Consider the following 15,947-nt stretch of genomic DNA (forward strand, 5'->3'; position numbering starts at 1 on the left):
AGGTGGCTACCGCTTCCCGGCGCCCTGACACGGCGGCTCCCTCCCCCTTCTGTTTAGCTTCCGATATCTGTGCGCGGTTTCACGGCTCCCCGCTTCGTACCTCGATACTCAGCGCTGGAGATGTTCATTTGTAGAGATCCAGATGTATCTTCCTGCGTCTCAGGCTGATTCCGTGGATGTTCCTGCTGGTCTGGTACCTATCCAGCTCAACTCAGGGGACCAGCTGAAAAAGGGGTCCCCTACTCCTCCGCCATCTTAACCTCCTCCTCGCAAAAGTTTTATTGTCCAATTTATGTACTAGCTTTCATCATAAAGAACCTCTAGTTCTAAAAATCATATCCATTTTCAAATGATAAAGATTTGACAAAGATTTCATTGAATAAAGGAATGTGTGGCAAGTTCTAAAGGTAAATACTGAGGTCTTACAATAGATGCACAAACTACAAACTGGTAACTTACAAACGACACTTAGTTAAACGCTGGTTTAATTCTTTGTACCTGAAATGACAATCTTTTTGATGTACTATTATTAAAAGGATCTCACATAGATACCAAGGAATTCCTACTATTTGTCATATAGACTACACTAGAAAGAGTAGAGATCAGATGACCTACCAGTAAGAATAACAGAATTTCTAGATGAATATCCTATAAGACGTTGAAGGTTGTAATAGGTTTAAGTTACAAAATTCAGACTAATATTAATATTTTTACAACTTGATTTTGCCTTTAGTTGGTTTTGGGTCTCTGCCATATTTGACATTTTCTACATCAAGATGCGATATGCACAAAAGATGAGAGTATACACTGGACCTGACTTATGAACAGATTCTCTTCTCAAGAAAAGATTATATGACTACCATCAAAGAGGTAATCATTTAGTCAAAGGAATTTCAGCCCCATCTGAATTCTGCCAATACAAAAGAGTTTAATGATGAAAATCTGATTTTAATAATCTATTTAAATATGCTATTTTTCAAATATTTAAATAATGTTTCAGTTCAAATTATACCTTAGTGATTTTAAAGAAGCCTTTTGAAAAACGGATTTCTTTTTTTTTAGAGAGGGAGGGGGAGAGGCAGAGGGAGACAGAGAAAGAGAATCTTAAGCAGGCTTCATGCCCAGTGCGGAGCCTGAAGTGGGGCTCTGTCTCACAACCCTGAGATCATGACCTGAGCTGAAATCAAGAGTCAGGCGCTTAACTGGCTGAGCGACCCAGGCACTTAAAAGAATTCCGATGGGAAGTAAACTCCTTTTAAATGTTTTTGTACAAATACTACCTGTAAAAAAGTACTTAACGAGAGGTAATATCCAGAGTAAACCTGGAGCAATAATGAAGTTTGGAGATCTACTACAAAGATATTATTTAAAATATTCTTAATATATAAGCCATACCCACTGTTTGACATCATTGGTCACAGAAGTCCAATAATAATTGGATTCCACTAGAGTAAGGGTCCTGGATATGCCATGATGGGCTCCAGTGTCATTTTCATGGCATTCTCTTAGGACTTTCTTTTTTTCTTCTTCTGAAACAATTACCAAACGATTTTGTTTTCTGTCTTTTCCAACATAAAACAGCTTTTTTTCTGAAATAAATGATAACAAAAAGACAGGAATGCAATTTTTAGAGAGCAATATAGTTCTAAGGCAATCTAATCATAGCCTTTTCATCAAATCATTATGGTTTTAAAAAATCTTTTTCCCTCTAAGACGGAATATTTATTTGTAATGCGTATATACAACCTGAAAGGTCCTCATCTGTTACGCTTACTTGATATACAGAAGGATTGCTAGTTGCTATAAGTTTGTAGCTGTCTACACCAGTGGAGCTGCTTATTCACCAAAACATGTGATAACTACAGAGTATGAAATCGTCTTTCTATGGGAGTACTCAAACTGGAAAAATACTTGCGGGCACCTCCTAAAAATGGCATGAATTAGCAGATGATTTATGTACAGATAAGCAACTTAATTTTCCAAAACAGTATTTCACCATAACTTACATTTTTGTAAGCAACCATGCTGTTAAGTTTTTCTAGATTTGGAAAAGCAGGAAATTTGTATAATTTGTAAAGCAGGAAAGTGAGAGAACCTTAATCCTTAAGATAATTCTCCGTGTTCCTTTGGAGGGCACCTGAGAAGAACCCATAGCTGGAAAGCAATTGAGGTAGGGAAAGAACCACTATCTCTCCAGTGTGGATGAGGTAGCTATTCAAACTCCAAAATACAACACTAAATTACTAATGTGTTTAATTAAGCATATGCTGAGTGAAACAGTCCTTCCTTGAATTAGAAGGTAAGCAACTTAAGGGCAAGTACCTTGTCTACCTTATTCATCAGTATATTATCTCAAAGGCCTAAAATGTGACTGACACACATTAGGAACTTGGTAAACATTTGCTGCATAAATGTTTAAATGAATGAATGAATGAATCATAGCTTTACTAAGAGGTAACAGGTGTAATTAGGAAGTATAAAGGAGTTTAGGAAGGGGTATACACAGAGAGATATGAGGAGGTATTTATTTTTTTAAAGTCTTCCTGACCTGCTTTTCAGGAAGCCTGATTTTGTACCTAGAGGCAAAACTCCCATTAATTAATAGCACCAACATTCATTTAGTCGTCTGGTGACCCAACTTCTGGCTTATTTCATCACAAACTTCTCTTCCCTTTGAAGGAAGAGGAGAAAGAAGGAAAAATTACCATAATCTTTCAACGTAAATTTTCTACTGCCTTTCAAATATTTAATCCATCCAGGGGGATTAGGTATGCAAAAATGATCCTGAAAATATCTGATGGCAGGGAGGACCACAGAAATAAATAAAGGAAAAAGGTAACGTTGACATTTTCATATCAGCCTCAAATAAGCTCTTCACTGATAGTGACACAAGTGCTAGAAGATGTCATTAAAGTAGGAACTACCTGAGGACAAGAGCAGGAGAGGTTACTTTAGATGAGTGTTTTGTTTTTTTTCATGTATCATTTTCTGTCTATGATTAAAAATGCCCTTTTCATGCTTACTGGCATTCAGTTAGCTTCAGTGTGATTTTTTTTTTTTTTTTTTTTTTGCTTTTGATTGAGTGGCATCATCAATTACACCAATAATTGTTAAGCAACAACCAGACACTGCAGAAAATTCTCAGGATTCCACAAAGAACACATATGGAAAAGCATCTATATTAACTCTACATTTAAGATTTGGGGCATAAATGCTACCTTTGTTTCTTTCTTTCTTTCTTTTTGAGAGAGAGAAAGAGAGTGAGTGGGGGTGGGAGGAGAGAAGGAAGGGGAAAGGGAGAGAGAATCTTAAGCAGGCTCCACACCCAGCATAGAGCCTGACAAGGGGCTCCATCTCATAACCCTGAGATCATGACCTGAGCCAAAATCAAGAGTCGGATGTTAACCAGCTGAGCCACCCAGGTGCCCCGGTGTTACCTTTGAAGATAAATTTTTTTGCTGCTCTTCTTATGCCACTTCTTTCACTTGGTAGTGTAGATGGATGATATTCACCAGTTCGTTTATAATATGCAATCTGTTTAAGATGAAGGTCACCATTTTTTCCACTACGGACCATCATGAACCTAGGTAAAGGTATTTAAAGATATAATTTAAACGATAAGCTCATTCAGTTGCTATTTCAATTCAGGCTTCTGTCATATTTCTGCTTACATATGAATTGAACGTTCCCAGAATATTATCTGTGATGGAGATAAATATAGTACAGAAAAGGAACTGTGTAATGTATAGGAACTAAAATATTCAAAAGCTATTTTTGAAATACATCATGACATATTATCTTGTCCCTTTCTATGTGAAAAAAAATGCTGAAAATTTTCCACATACTGGGAAAAAACAAAATAAATTATTACATTTCAAAACTTTTGCTTAAAGTCTCTCACTACCATCAACTGAAATGTTACTTATATAGGATAGTTCCATTATGTGACATTTAAATACATGCTAGGTTATAAAGGGGAAAAACAGATTTTTTTCCTTCTAAATATATTCATGGTCATTGCAAAAGGCAAAAAAAAAAAAAAAAAAGGCCATTCAGGTAATTTATGAAAAAGATCTCTTTTCGAAATGTTTAGATGATAAATGACAGAAGATATTTAGCTATGCTAGATCTCATATACTCTTCCGAACTACAATAAGCTGCTTTTTCTTGAAAAGAAATTATTTTTGGTCCCATACATACTTTATGTTATAAAGAAAACCCTGGATGCACTGGTGAAAACAAAACAAAATAAAATTTGTCTATTTTAGACCATAAATTATATGGGAAACCATTAAGTTTAAAAGAAAAAAGTTGTTTTCTTTCATATTTTTAGCTGAAAGGGACTATTCTGTGCAGATTACTCTGTTTGCCACCACCCCCACCCATCCAGATCAAGTTTTGGCCTGTCTTTCCCTGCTACTGTGCCCTATGAGACTGAACCTTGAAAACTACATTTATCGTTTTCTGATTAGGCTTGCCCAGTGGGAGGTACAGGAGGCAAATCAGAATGGAGAAGAGGTCAGGACATACATTTCCCAGGTCCTTCCTTGGTTTGGGCTGCAACCCTCCGTAAATACAGCTCCTGCTGAGCAGCGCATCTTCCACGTCTCTAGTTCTCACTGGAAGTCTCTAACACCATTTCTTCTTTTTGCTAACTCAGGGGCACTATTCCATCATTATTCCCTGCTGTTACTAATCTCCAGGTACCATGTTGATTTCTTTGACCCTGTTCTTTGGTCTTTAAATAGGAGCTTCATTAAATTTTCTTCAAATTTCCAGGAGAATGTATCTTCCATTTCTTTTTATTTTTCTTAAAGATTTTATTTATTTATTTGAGACAGACAGAGAGATAGTGGGAGAGCAAGGGCAGGGGGGTGGGGGAGGAGAGGGAGAGGCAGGCTCCCCACCAAGCAGGGAGCCCAACTCGGGGCTTGATCCCAGGATGCTGGGATCATGATCTGAGCCAAAGGCAGACGCTTAACCGACTGAGCCACCCAGGTGCCCCTATCTTCTGTTTCCTACTAGGACTGACACAAATGCTTAAAATTTTTAATTTCTAAAAACAATATTGATGTTTACTGACAACTAGAAGATCTAGGGATGAGGCTACAAGAGAGTATTACTACAGAGGGAATGTTAGAACAAAAAAGAAGAGATGGTGCCTAGGAACCTATGGCTTAAATAGCCTATTAAGTCTCTTCCCCTATGATACAGCACTTTCCACATTCAATAACCATCTTTCTGATCTTTTCATAACTTCCAGTGAGGGTATCAGTACATTTGTAATATCTCTTGATCTTGGGTTAGCATACAGTATAAGGTATTTCATGGGATATATAAAGATTTCTTAAACAGGACACAAAAAACACTATTTTAAAAAGAAAAAAAATTATAACAAATTGTACTTCATCAAAACCACAACCTGTTCAAGAGACAGCTTTAAGGAAAGGAAGAGGTAATCCAAAGACTGGTGGAAGATATCTTTAATATATACATCTAACAAAGGACTCATATTCAGCATATATAAACTACAATCAAAAAGAAAAGGATAAAAGTCCAACTTAAAAAAGGGAGTAAAATCTTAACTGCAATTCAAAAAAAAAATCCAAATGGTTAATAATCAAGTGAAAATGTGCTCAACATCATTACTTTCAAGTTTATACCCCAGTGAAATGAATACATGACCATCAAAAAATGTGTACAAAATGTTCATAGACTTTTTGTAGTCACAATAACCCCTAATTGGAAATAGTAAAGGTATCAACAGATTTTACTATGTATATACTCAGTCCTTGTCCTGTGGCCCTGTTTTCATGATGCTCTAAATCTTAGTTCTTTTCAAACTATTTTTGGTTAAGTACCATTTCCCCTGACCCTCACCACCCAGCCAATCTGTCACTGACCTCTTGATGCCTTTCCTTTAATGTCATCCTCACTACAGTTTTTCCCCTACCAAATGATTCTGTGGCAAACTTCTACCCTTCATCAATTTTCATTCTAGGAAAACTTGTGTGGTATCAAGTAGGGAATAGAGACTATGCTGGTCTACCTATCTATCTGCCTGCCTGTCACTCTAGCTCTGTATTAAACCTCCTCAACTCTCAAAAACAAACCAACAAGTAAAAATCATTTATCCTATTTTCAACTTCAGGGCATAGTGACACAAGCTCTTCCAAGTCCAAGGAAGAGAAAGAACTGTCCTTTCTCATTTTATTTCTTAAAGATTTTATCTTTAAGTAATCTCTACACCCAGCATGGGACCCAAACCCACAATTTCCAGATCAAGAGTCACATGCTCCACTCACAGAGCCAGCCATGCACCCCTGTCATTTCTCATTTTAGATTAAATCACTAGGGTCTATATTCTGTAAAATATATGACCCCAAACTATTATTTTCTATCAATGACTTTTAGAACCAACAATGTTCTAAATCATCGAAAAGAAAACCTTAAAACATCCCATCTTAACCAGCAGCTGAGCATAGTATCTGGAGGAAGATATGATTTACACAAATAAGATAAAATCCTTTATTGCCTCCCTTTCAGAGATTAGTAAAGGTTGCAAAAACCTGAAGGACCTTAAAAAGAAACGGGAGGAATACTTTTCAGGCCTACAAAAAGCCTCAAGGAGCAAAACACCGAACTCTCACACCTTAGAGAAAATACAGGTGCCATAACACATAGGGGAATGGGTAATTGTAACTGGTAGAACTGGCCATTGGACAATATGAATGTCTTCATAAACCACAGTGATGTCCATTATTTTGCCCTTACACTTAAAAATTTCTGTCTTTTAAGTTCCCCCCAACTTCCCCCTCCAATTCTCTAGAGTGTCTAGGTCCATTTGGATTGCTGTAACAACATACCACAGACTGGGTGGCTTATTAACAACAAACATTTATTTCTCACAGTTCTAGAGGCTGAAAAATCCAAGCACAAGCTGGCAGCTTCAGTATCTGGTGAAAGCTTGCTTCCTGGTTCATAGGTTACCTCTTTGCTTTGTCCTCACATTACAGAAGGTGCTAGGGACCTCTCTTTTAAAAAGGCCCTAATTCTGGAATGCCTGGATGGCTCAGTCAGTTAAGCACCTGACTCTTGATCTCAGCTAAGGTCTTGATCCCCGGGCTGTGAGTTCAAGCCTCGCATTGGGCTCCACACTGGGCATGGAGACTACTTAAAAAAAAAAAACCAAAAAATCGAAGGGCACTAATTCCATTCTCGAGGGCTCCATCCTCATGGCCTAATCACTTTTCAAAATCACTTTCCACCTCTTAATACCATCACACTGGTGGTTAGGGTTTCAACATACGGATTTGTGGGGGGGCGGTGAGGAGGGATACACAAACATTCAGTCTATAGCACTGGGGATACCAGAAAATCTTTTCTCTAATTACTCAATATAAGATGAAGCCCTCAGTACATTCAAGTATCTGTGCTATTAGGATACTCTTAGCTGTCCTACCTAAAATACATGAACAAAGATTCATGTTCAGAAAGTCTATGCAATGAAATTAATCTCTCCACTTTCAAACCCTTAACTTTTGAAGAACTAAAAATACATCAAAATAGAATAATTCACTGTCCTCAAAGCAAGCTCATAGTACAAAAGGTCAAGGAGTAGAAGAAATCAATAAAATTTTAGAGACTGAGTTCTTTCAGGTTTTTGGCTTTGTTGTTGATGGTTTTTGTTTTTTGTTTTTCCCCTCATCATTAAGGTAGAGTGGACTCTTCTAATGGTGGATGACACAAAAATCAGAAAATTTCTACGTATTTTAATATTTCACAAGGGTGTTACATAAGGGTCAGCTGCCTTCTTTTAGTAAAGAAGAGAACCCTTAAAGGGGTGATTATTTGTTTGATATGGTTACCTTGAAACTTATTTAGACTATTCATTGTCCTCAGCACATTTTTATCTTCCAAATGAATTATTAGAGAGTAGACATTATTAGACTGCCCCTGGTCATCTCCACTGCTTACTGACAAAGTCTGAACTATTTAGTCAAGCCTCTATAACCTGGTACAAACAAGTCTCACAGTTTCTCCTCCCGTCTTCTTTATATACCACTGCCCACATCCCAGTCATTCTCTGTACCTTGGTTTATGTCACCATTTCCCCTGTGAACGGTTTATACTTCCAATTCTATCTGATTGAATCTTTTTTAAAAAATATTTTATTTATTTATTTGAGAGAGAGAGAAGCAGACTCTCCACTAAGCAGGAAGCCCGACTTGGGGCTCGATTCCAGGACTCAGCTATCATGACCTGAGCGAAGCCAGACGTTTAACTGACTGAGCAACCCAGGTGCCCTTACTGATTAAGTGTCAACCATTTTTCAAAATAAATCTCTAGCGCCTCACTGAAGGAAGCCTTCCCTGATATCTGAATCTGAAGTGATCTCAACCTCTCCTGACCTTCTTTGTACCACTGTAGAACTTTCGATGTTTTACTCTTTACTACAGTTGTTAGGCCTTTCATCCATATAACGTTTTATTTGTTCATTCATTTACCAAGTCCTTAAATCCTTATATGCACTAGGTTATGGCAATACAAAGTTAAATAATAAAAAACAAAAACTTTTGTTCTTTTATTTTCTAAAAAAATATTTATTTGAGAGAGAGAAGAGAGAGGGAGAGCACGAGCAGGGGGGAGGGGCAGAGGGAGAGCATCTCAAGCAGAAACTCCCTCAGCATGAAGCCCATTGCGCGGACTCTGAGATCATGACCTGAGCTGAAATCAAGAGTCAGATTCTTAATCAACTGTGCCACCCAGGCGCCCCAAAAAACTTTTGTTTTTTTAAAGGCAATGTTAAGAAAGTGACAAGAACAATCACAGCTGGGAGAAAATATTTGTAGTACACAAATATAATAAAAAACTTGTGTTCAGAACTTGGAAAGAACTCTTATTTTTTCAAGTTTTTATTTAAATTCTAGTTAGCACATGTGGTAAAATTGGTTTCAGGTGTAGAATTCAGGTAATTCATCGCTTACATATAACACCCAGTGCTCATCACAAGTGTGCTCCTTAATACCCATCACCCATCTAGCCCATCCCCTGCCCACCTCCCTCCACCAACCTTCAGTTTGTTCTCTACAGTTAAGAGTCTCTTATGGTTTCCTTCCCTCTCTTTTTTTTTTCTTCTCCTATGTTCATCTGTTTTGTTTCTTAAATTCCACATACAAGTGAAATGTGCTATTTATCTTTCTTTAACTGACTTATATTGCCTAGTGTAATACTCTCTAGCTAGCTCCATCCCCATCATTGCAAAGAATTTGTAAAGAATTCCTAAATCTCAGTAAGGTACAAAATCTACCTTAAAAAGTGGGCAAAATATTTGAACAGACCTTTCATCAAAGAAAATATGATTTGCAGATAAACACATGAAAACATGCTCAACACAATTAGACATTTAAAAATGCAAATAAAAACTAAAATACTGCTATACATCCATCAAAATGGCAAAAAACAACAAAAAAGAAACAAAACCTAACAATACTAAGTACTGCCAAGGATACAGGGCATCACTGGTGAGAATACAAAATGGTACAAACATGCTGGAAAACAGTTTTAACTCAAGAGAAATGAAAGTATATGTCCACACAAAATGTGTATGTGACTATTTCTAGAAATTTTATTCCTAAGGGCTGAAATCTGAAAACAAACCAAATGTTCATCAACCGGTGAGTAGGTAAACAAATTATGGGAGATCCATATGGTGAAATGCTACTCAGCACTGACAAGGAACAGACTAAAAATATACTTAAAAATAGGGATAAATCTTAAAACGCATAACAATTTTTATGCTAAGTGAAAAAAAGTCAGACACAAAAGGCTACACACTGTATGATATTATCTAAATGACATCTGGAAAAGCCAAAAACTACAGGGACAGAGAACGATTTTTTTTAATTAAAGGAGAATTTTTTTAATTAACTGCACAGGCAATTTTTAAGAATTGCAAACATTTATACAGTGCTTTACTGTGATGGTCCCCAGAACTTCCTGTGAAGTAGGTACTACTTGTATATCCACTTCACGGATACGAAGATAGAGTTTCAGAGAGATTATCCAATTTGCTCAAAGCAACACAGGGATTGGAGGCACTGGCATTTGAACCTTGTTTTCTGTTGCTTCAAATTTTCTGTTGGCTTTTTTTCCCCCGCTCAGATTTCATAATACTTGGTTCAGGCCTCTGCTAGGAAAGTTATAAAACGACTTTGTAATTAATAACTCAGATTACATATGAGAAGTGAGAAAAGTCTTATTAATTTTTAATGTTTACATTGTTTCACATAGTTTGGGACACAGTAGACATTCACATATTTGTGAATGAGCAAAGAATTATTTGCCTTCTCTCACAGGAAAGATAGCAATGAATTTAAAAAAGAGCACATGTTCCAAAGGTAATTGTTATATCACTTAGGAAAATATTACTTCACTTACATATATATAGCACTATAAGTAGGGTGTGTCTAAGAAGTCATAGTTTTTAGGAGTCAAAATTTCTGGTGTATGAATTACTTAAGCTTCAGTATCCACATCTGAAAAAAGAAAATAATACTTACCCTTCCTTTTTCATAAATATCAGGATCATTGAGATTAAGGGTTTGAAAAGTTCTTTGCAAATGATAATTCAATATATAATTATTGTTAAAATAGTTAGGTATTCTTATCATTCATATCAAGCTGCTCAAAGTAATAGAAAACACTTTCTTTTCTCAAAACCTTTATCTACAAGGAAAAAGATTTGAAAATCTTGTTCTTTCACTAATGGTGATTAATGTTTTATGGTAATGTTTATTTATGTTTTACTGCTAACAACAAAACCCAGAAGACACTCTCTCTCTCTATATATATATATTTATTATTATGTTAGTCACCATACAGTACATCACAGAAAACTCAATATTATAATCAGTTTGTAGTCTAATGTGGTTCACAAGCTAAAATACATAAGAAAAATCAGTTCACAAAAAGGAAAATCATCTAAATAGGTTAAAATTTGCTGCTAATATTTGCATTTATATACAGGAATAATTTAAAGAACCAGTAGTTTTTTCTTTTCAAAGTACACTCACAATTTGATCCCTAAAAACCATCGAGTAGTATGAGAAAAAGGCTTTAAGCTGTAATATTAGAACAAACATAAATATCTTCCTATATCCAAATATTAAACAAAAGTCTCATTTACAAGGGAGAATTAAGTGGTTTGTTATAAAGATGAAGATTAAGCCTTCTTTAAATATGTTCTTATTTTTAAGTATTTGTGTTAAAATAAGTAATGTGTATTAAAATATGTAGGGATGAGAAAAGGAGGTGAAGGTGGCTGATTACAACTTATTTTGCAAGAGGAACTGTCAGGGTCAAATTTGGTTAAGCTTTAACACTAGGTCCCTAATACAACGTCAAATAAAATCAATAAGTACTTGCGTAAATATCTATTACTTAATTCCTTTAATTTTATCTTGTGTATGCAAAAAGTAAGGCAGTTAAGTATCACTTTAAATAAAATGAGAATTGGACAAAACCCATCAAGGCCAACAACTTAAGTCTCCAAAAAGTTGTAACATGCATTTGTTCCAATTTAAAAACTTAAATTTTCCAATATTTCAATAAACATATTAACTTGTGATCAGAATTTTTACTTCTGAATCAGTCTACTTTAATCTCTGAAAAAAAGAATAGCACAATTTTATTTAATGTCTAAGACTGGGAAATCTAATTACACCAGACACTTCTAATCTGCTTCCCTTTAACCTATAAATTCATTTAACAAAAATGCCTTCATCTGCACACGCATACACATAAAGCCACATGTGATACGTGAATTTCCATTTCGAAAATTAATTCTCTACTTTGGCTCAGAAACGCGCATTAAGGAAAAAACCCACACCGACTACCGGACGAGATTCTCCCTTGAACTCGCGATTCTTCCCGCCACAGGAGATTTTAATTTGGGGCAAAAGGGTAATATTTCAGATTAATGACAACTATGATGAGTAAACGGCGGTCAACTTTTGAACCTGCTCGCTGTCTCGGACACTACTTTAACTATCAGAGAGCATTTCCAGAGAGTTTTAATGGCTCGTTGATCAATTCTTAAGGGCAAGGTCCAGGTAAACTTCGCATGATCAGGGAAACGATCACAAGTAATACTCGGTTACACAGACTAGGCACCTCCCCACGCCCCGCTACAGAACTCGTCCCTTTTCGACTCAGCTGGCGCGGGACACCGCAACGCCCAAGCAAGGCCCACTCGCCCCAAGAGCGCCTGCGCAATCTCGAGTCAATTAAACCCGTCCTTAAACTAGTCGATGCAAATGGTTTTGAAATTACTGTCAGGTGATGCCTCACTTTAAAAATCACTAGCTATAACAAAGCGTACAGGAACGACCACTCACCGAAAGTGGTCCTAAACGCAAACGACAGGATTTAAGCTACCTCTCGCGACTTATCTGGTGCTGCCGGAAGCGGAACTACCGGTGTCTTTAAGAGGGGTGTGCTTATGGGGGCCGTGCGGGCCGTTTGGCACTTCCCGGAAAGCGTTCCGCCCGGTGAGGTTTCTGTGTGAGGCCCGAGGCGGGCTGGGAGAGGCGTGACCAAGATAAGGGAGGTGTTGTAGTGCTTTGCAGTTACCTCTGTGTGGCCCTTCCCCTGCTGCTGTAGAGAGAAGACGTACGTCCAAGCTAACAGCTAGAGTCTTTTGAGGAACACTTCACTCCTGTCTCTGGGATTAAAGGGGAAGCCAAAACCTGGAAGGGCGCGGCTATTTTCTGCAGCTTGCGTGGCTACTGCAGCGGTAGCAGGTGAGGACTCAGACCCGAGGAGAACCGAGATGCCGCACTCGGTCACCCGAGGCCGGTGCTGGGCAGTTAGTTGCTTTGTCTTCTGCGCTTTGCTGAGCATAGACACGCGCTCTTCCTAGGGGCATGTGCCAGAGCGAAAGGCAGCGTGGGCGTGGAGGAGTGACACTACAGCCCTGCGGGGCTTTTCGCGTCGTAATTTCTTCTCCTCCTCCATTGCCCCCCTTTTTTATTCCTTGGGTTTGAGATACCCGAGATTTCAGATCGACACGAAGGGAACTGCCGACCGTCCAGCTGGTACTCCAGGCTGTGGGGCTAGCTCCCGCAGAGTAGGCAGCTTCGAGTTTGGGGACTGATGTGGGTAGCGATGGCTATTTTTATTTTCATTCCTCAGTCTTTATCGCTCTTCTCCTCGCCGCCTGCACCCGCACTTCAAACGAACAAAAAGGCCTTTGCGTTGCAGCTTTCCAGAATACGGAGACTGCAGGTCACTGCCTCACCTAAGCAGTTCGACAGTGTTGCACCTCGCGCGCTTCTAGGGAGAAGGACCGAGGGTGGTGACCAATGGATCTCATTTACTAGGTTCTGGACGACTAATGGGATTTGGCCACCTTTGGATTCCTGTGGGTGATAGTGGTTTTTCTTTAGTGTGCCGGAAGGCTTAGATGGGGAAGTAGGAAGCATGGCTGGCTTTAGTACCCAGCATCCTTGCCCTACACTGGGATAGGGTTTTGTATTGCTTCTGAAAATTCTTCAATGAAAAATATAGTTTTTATTTCAGGCAGATTGAATATTAAAAATAGCCGCCATTAACAGAGTTCTTAAGTGTGGCAAATGCTTTACATATTTACTCATATACTTCTCTCAACACTTCCATGATACATTAGATTACTATTCCCAATTTCCAGAGGTAGGTACTGAGGCTTAGAGAGGCCACTTAACTTGTCCTAAAGAACTTTTGTTACTAGTAAACATTTAAACCTGGGTTAGAGACCACATGTTTTAGATTCCAAAATCTGTATTCTTAACTATTATACTACTGTTGTCTTACCATTATGCTTCATTTCTTCCAGTTTCTTTACTAACATTTTCAGTAGTTGAAACTATTCATTAAAAAAAAAAATCAGTATGCCTATTTATGTGTCTGATGAAATGATCTGTCCTCATGGAGCTTCCATATTGTGATGCAGAATTAAATAGTTCAGAAACCAAAATACTAACTGCAGTATGGGTTTGTTGAAAGCAGATGATTAAACTGATGTGCAGAAGATTCAAAGTTGCACAGTCAGATCTTGCTGTTTTACGTTTTAAACTTATCTGGCTTTCGCGGTAGTTGTGAGGATATTACACTTAACAATTGGTGGGACATTTACTGGTCACCCACTTAAGTACTGGAAATATATACAGATGAGGTCCTTGCTCTCTCAAAGCACCCACACAGCTACATATAAACAGTATTAAGGAACTATTTATTTTCCTGAGTGGAAATGATCATTGGTTCTATAGGAGGATGTCTTATTTTTAGGAGATGCATACTAAAGTATATAGAAATTAAGTATATTGATGTCTATAACTTTCAAATGATAGAGCAAGTATATGTGTATGTAAATAGGAAGTAAATATGGCAAAATGCTAGCAATTGTTGAGTCTAGTGCTAAGTGTATGAATGTACATGTGTAGTGAACCATTCTCTTAACTTTTCTGAATATTTGAAATCTTTCACAATAAAAATTTGGGGAGGAAAAACCTTAACTCTAATGGAAACAGGTAATTGTAAAGATCCAAATGCTGCGGATCGTGGAGGATGAGAAAGATGCTCGTGTGTGTATAGGGTTGGCAGAAGCATGATAGTTGTCAGACAAGTATTTATTGAGGACTTTGCAGTTGTTTATGAAAGGAGGAATTGGAACTTTCAAGGACAATAGTGAATTATAAGTAGAAGGAGAGACAGGCTCAGCAAATGATAGCGCATGAATGTTTGAAGAAGGAAAAAAATCAGTGTGAGGCTTTTGTGAAACTTGGCATGGGCTTTTTTGTATACACTTCTAAATGATGCTTGGCTGCCTTTGCCAGCATGCAGAAGCTTATTTAATAATCTATTATGGAGTTGTAGTAATAGTGTCCTGGAATTGGAATCACCATTTACAACAGTGCTTCCATTGGAAAATGCTTTTAGGATTTCAGGAAAATTGGTCATGTGTCTGTTCCAGCTTCTCAAGAAAGGAGGGTTTCTGAAAACTACATAGAACTAATGGATGACCCATGGTATCATTTTAAGGATTAAGCAGCTTTGACCATGGTAGATCTATGAAGGAGATGAGTGTTTATTCCAGGCAAGTGTTCATGGTAGTCTCAAGCACTGTGGTAATACTGGTAAACATGTAAAGAGGTCTCCAGCAGCAACAGCAGTGGTGGCAAAAAGGAGTTTCTGTGGCTTCATTACATGAGTGGTATGTAGCACCTTCTAAATTGAATTGTTTGTATTTGTTGTGTGCTGGTTAAGTTAGGTCGGGAATCACGGTCTTAATTATAAAAGCCAGCAAGATAAAGAAATAGCTAACATTTACTGAATGCTTACCTTGTGCTAATTGCTGTTGGGTCTTTATTGTCATTTAATTTTGAAAATAATTTATGAGATTTATCCCATTTTACAGATGGTGGCTGGAGAGTTTCAATAACTTAGTGAAGGATACAGAACTGAGCAACTATCAGAAAAAGCTTTCTAACCCACTTTTGTTAAAGTCTAGAGCAATGGTTCTCAATGTGTGATTTCCAGAACAGTAACATGAGCATCACATTGGAATTTTTAGAGTATTGGGTCCTACGTTGAGACTTTTTAGTTTAGTATTTTAACAAGCCCTCCTGGTGATGTGTGAAGTTTGAGAACTGCTTTTTTGAGTGTGGATACTTAGTAGCGTGGTAGTTTCCAATTTAAAAATCAGAGTTGAATAGTATTTGTCTTTTGAACAGGTACTTTATTTTAATTTTTTAATGACTGTTTCGAATTTCATAACACTGTGAAATTTTAATTTGAAAGTTGCTTAAAGTGAAGCCTAGCTAGGTACACTAGGATTTTAATATTTAATAGGGAGCCCCAATTAAACTAGAATTAGATCTTTAGGAATAAAAGTTTTGGAGTTATGCTTT

General features: G+C 37.5%; 2 protein-coding genes across 18 annotated transcripts in view; one reads left to right on the forward strand and one right to left on the reverse strand.

Moving 5' to 3' along the window:
- The window catches only part of GIN1 (gypsy retrotransposon integrase 1), a 33,955-nt gene extending 21,464 nt beyond the window's left edge, over positions 1-12,491 (reverse strand). Inside the window, exons 1-3 of one of the 2 annotated variants that reach the window (XM_002923085.4) lie at positions 12,399-12,491; positions 3,438-3,583; positions 1,396-1,589 (exon numbers count right to left, since the gene is read on the reverse strand). In XM_002923085.4, the coding sequence (XP_002923131.2) occupies positions 1,396-1,589; positions 3,438-3,579 (336 nt within the window). In that variant the 5' untranslated portion in view covers positions 3,580-3,583; positions 12,399-12,491. Of the gene's footprint in view, positions 1-1,395; positions 1,590-3,437; positions 3,584-12,398 lie in introns of those variants that run through there. The other variant, XM_019803638.2, reaches the window with a different exon arrangement.
- Positions 12,492-12,604: 113 nt separating this feature from the next.
- PPIP5K2 (diphosphoinositol pentakisphosphate kinase 2) overlaps positions 12,605-15,947 on the forward strand; it is a 72,982-nt gene continuing 69,639 nt past the window's right edge. For 4 of the 16 annotated variants that reach the window (XM_034656585.1, XM_011229712.3, XM_002923084.4 and 1 more), the window contains exon 1: positions 12,607-12,803. The gene's annotated coding sequence lies outside the window, so the exon portion shown is untranslated. Of the gene's footprint in view, positions 12,804-15,947 lie in introns of all 16 variants that reach the window. The other 12 variants (XM_019803628.2, XM_019803631.2, XM_019803629.2 and 9 more) reach the window with 5 other exon arrangements.

The sequence above is a fragment of the Ailuropoda melanoleuca genome, chromosome 3 (genome assembly GCF_002007445.2).
Source record: "Ailuropoda melanoleuca isolate Jingjing chromosome 3, ASM200744v2, whole genome shotgun sequence".
NCBI lineage: Eukaryota > Metazoa > Chordata > Mammalia > Carnivora > Ursidae > Ailuropoda > Ailuropoda melanoleuca.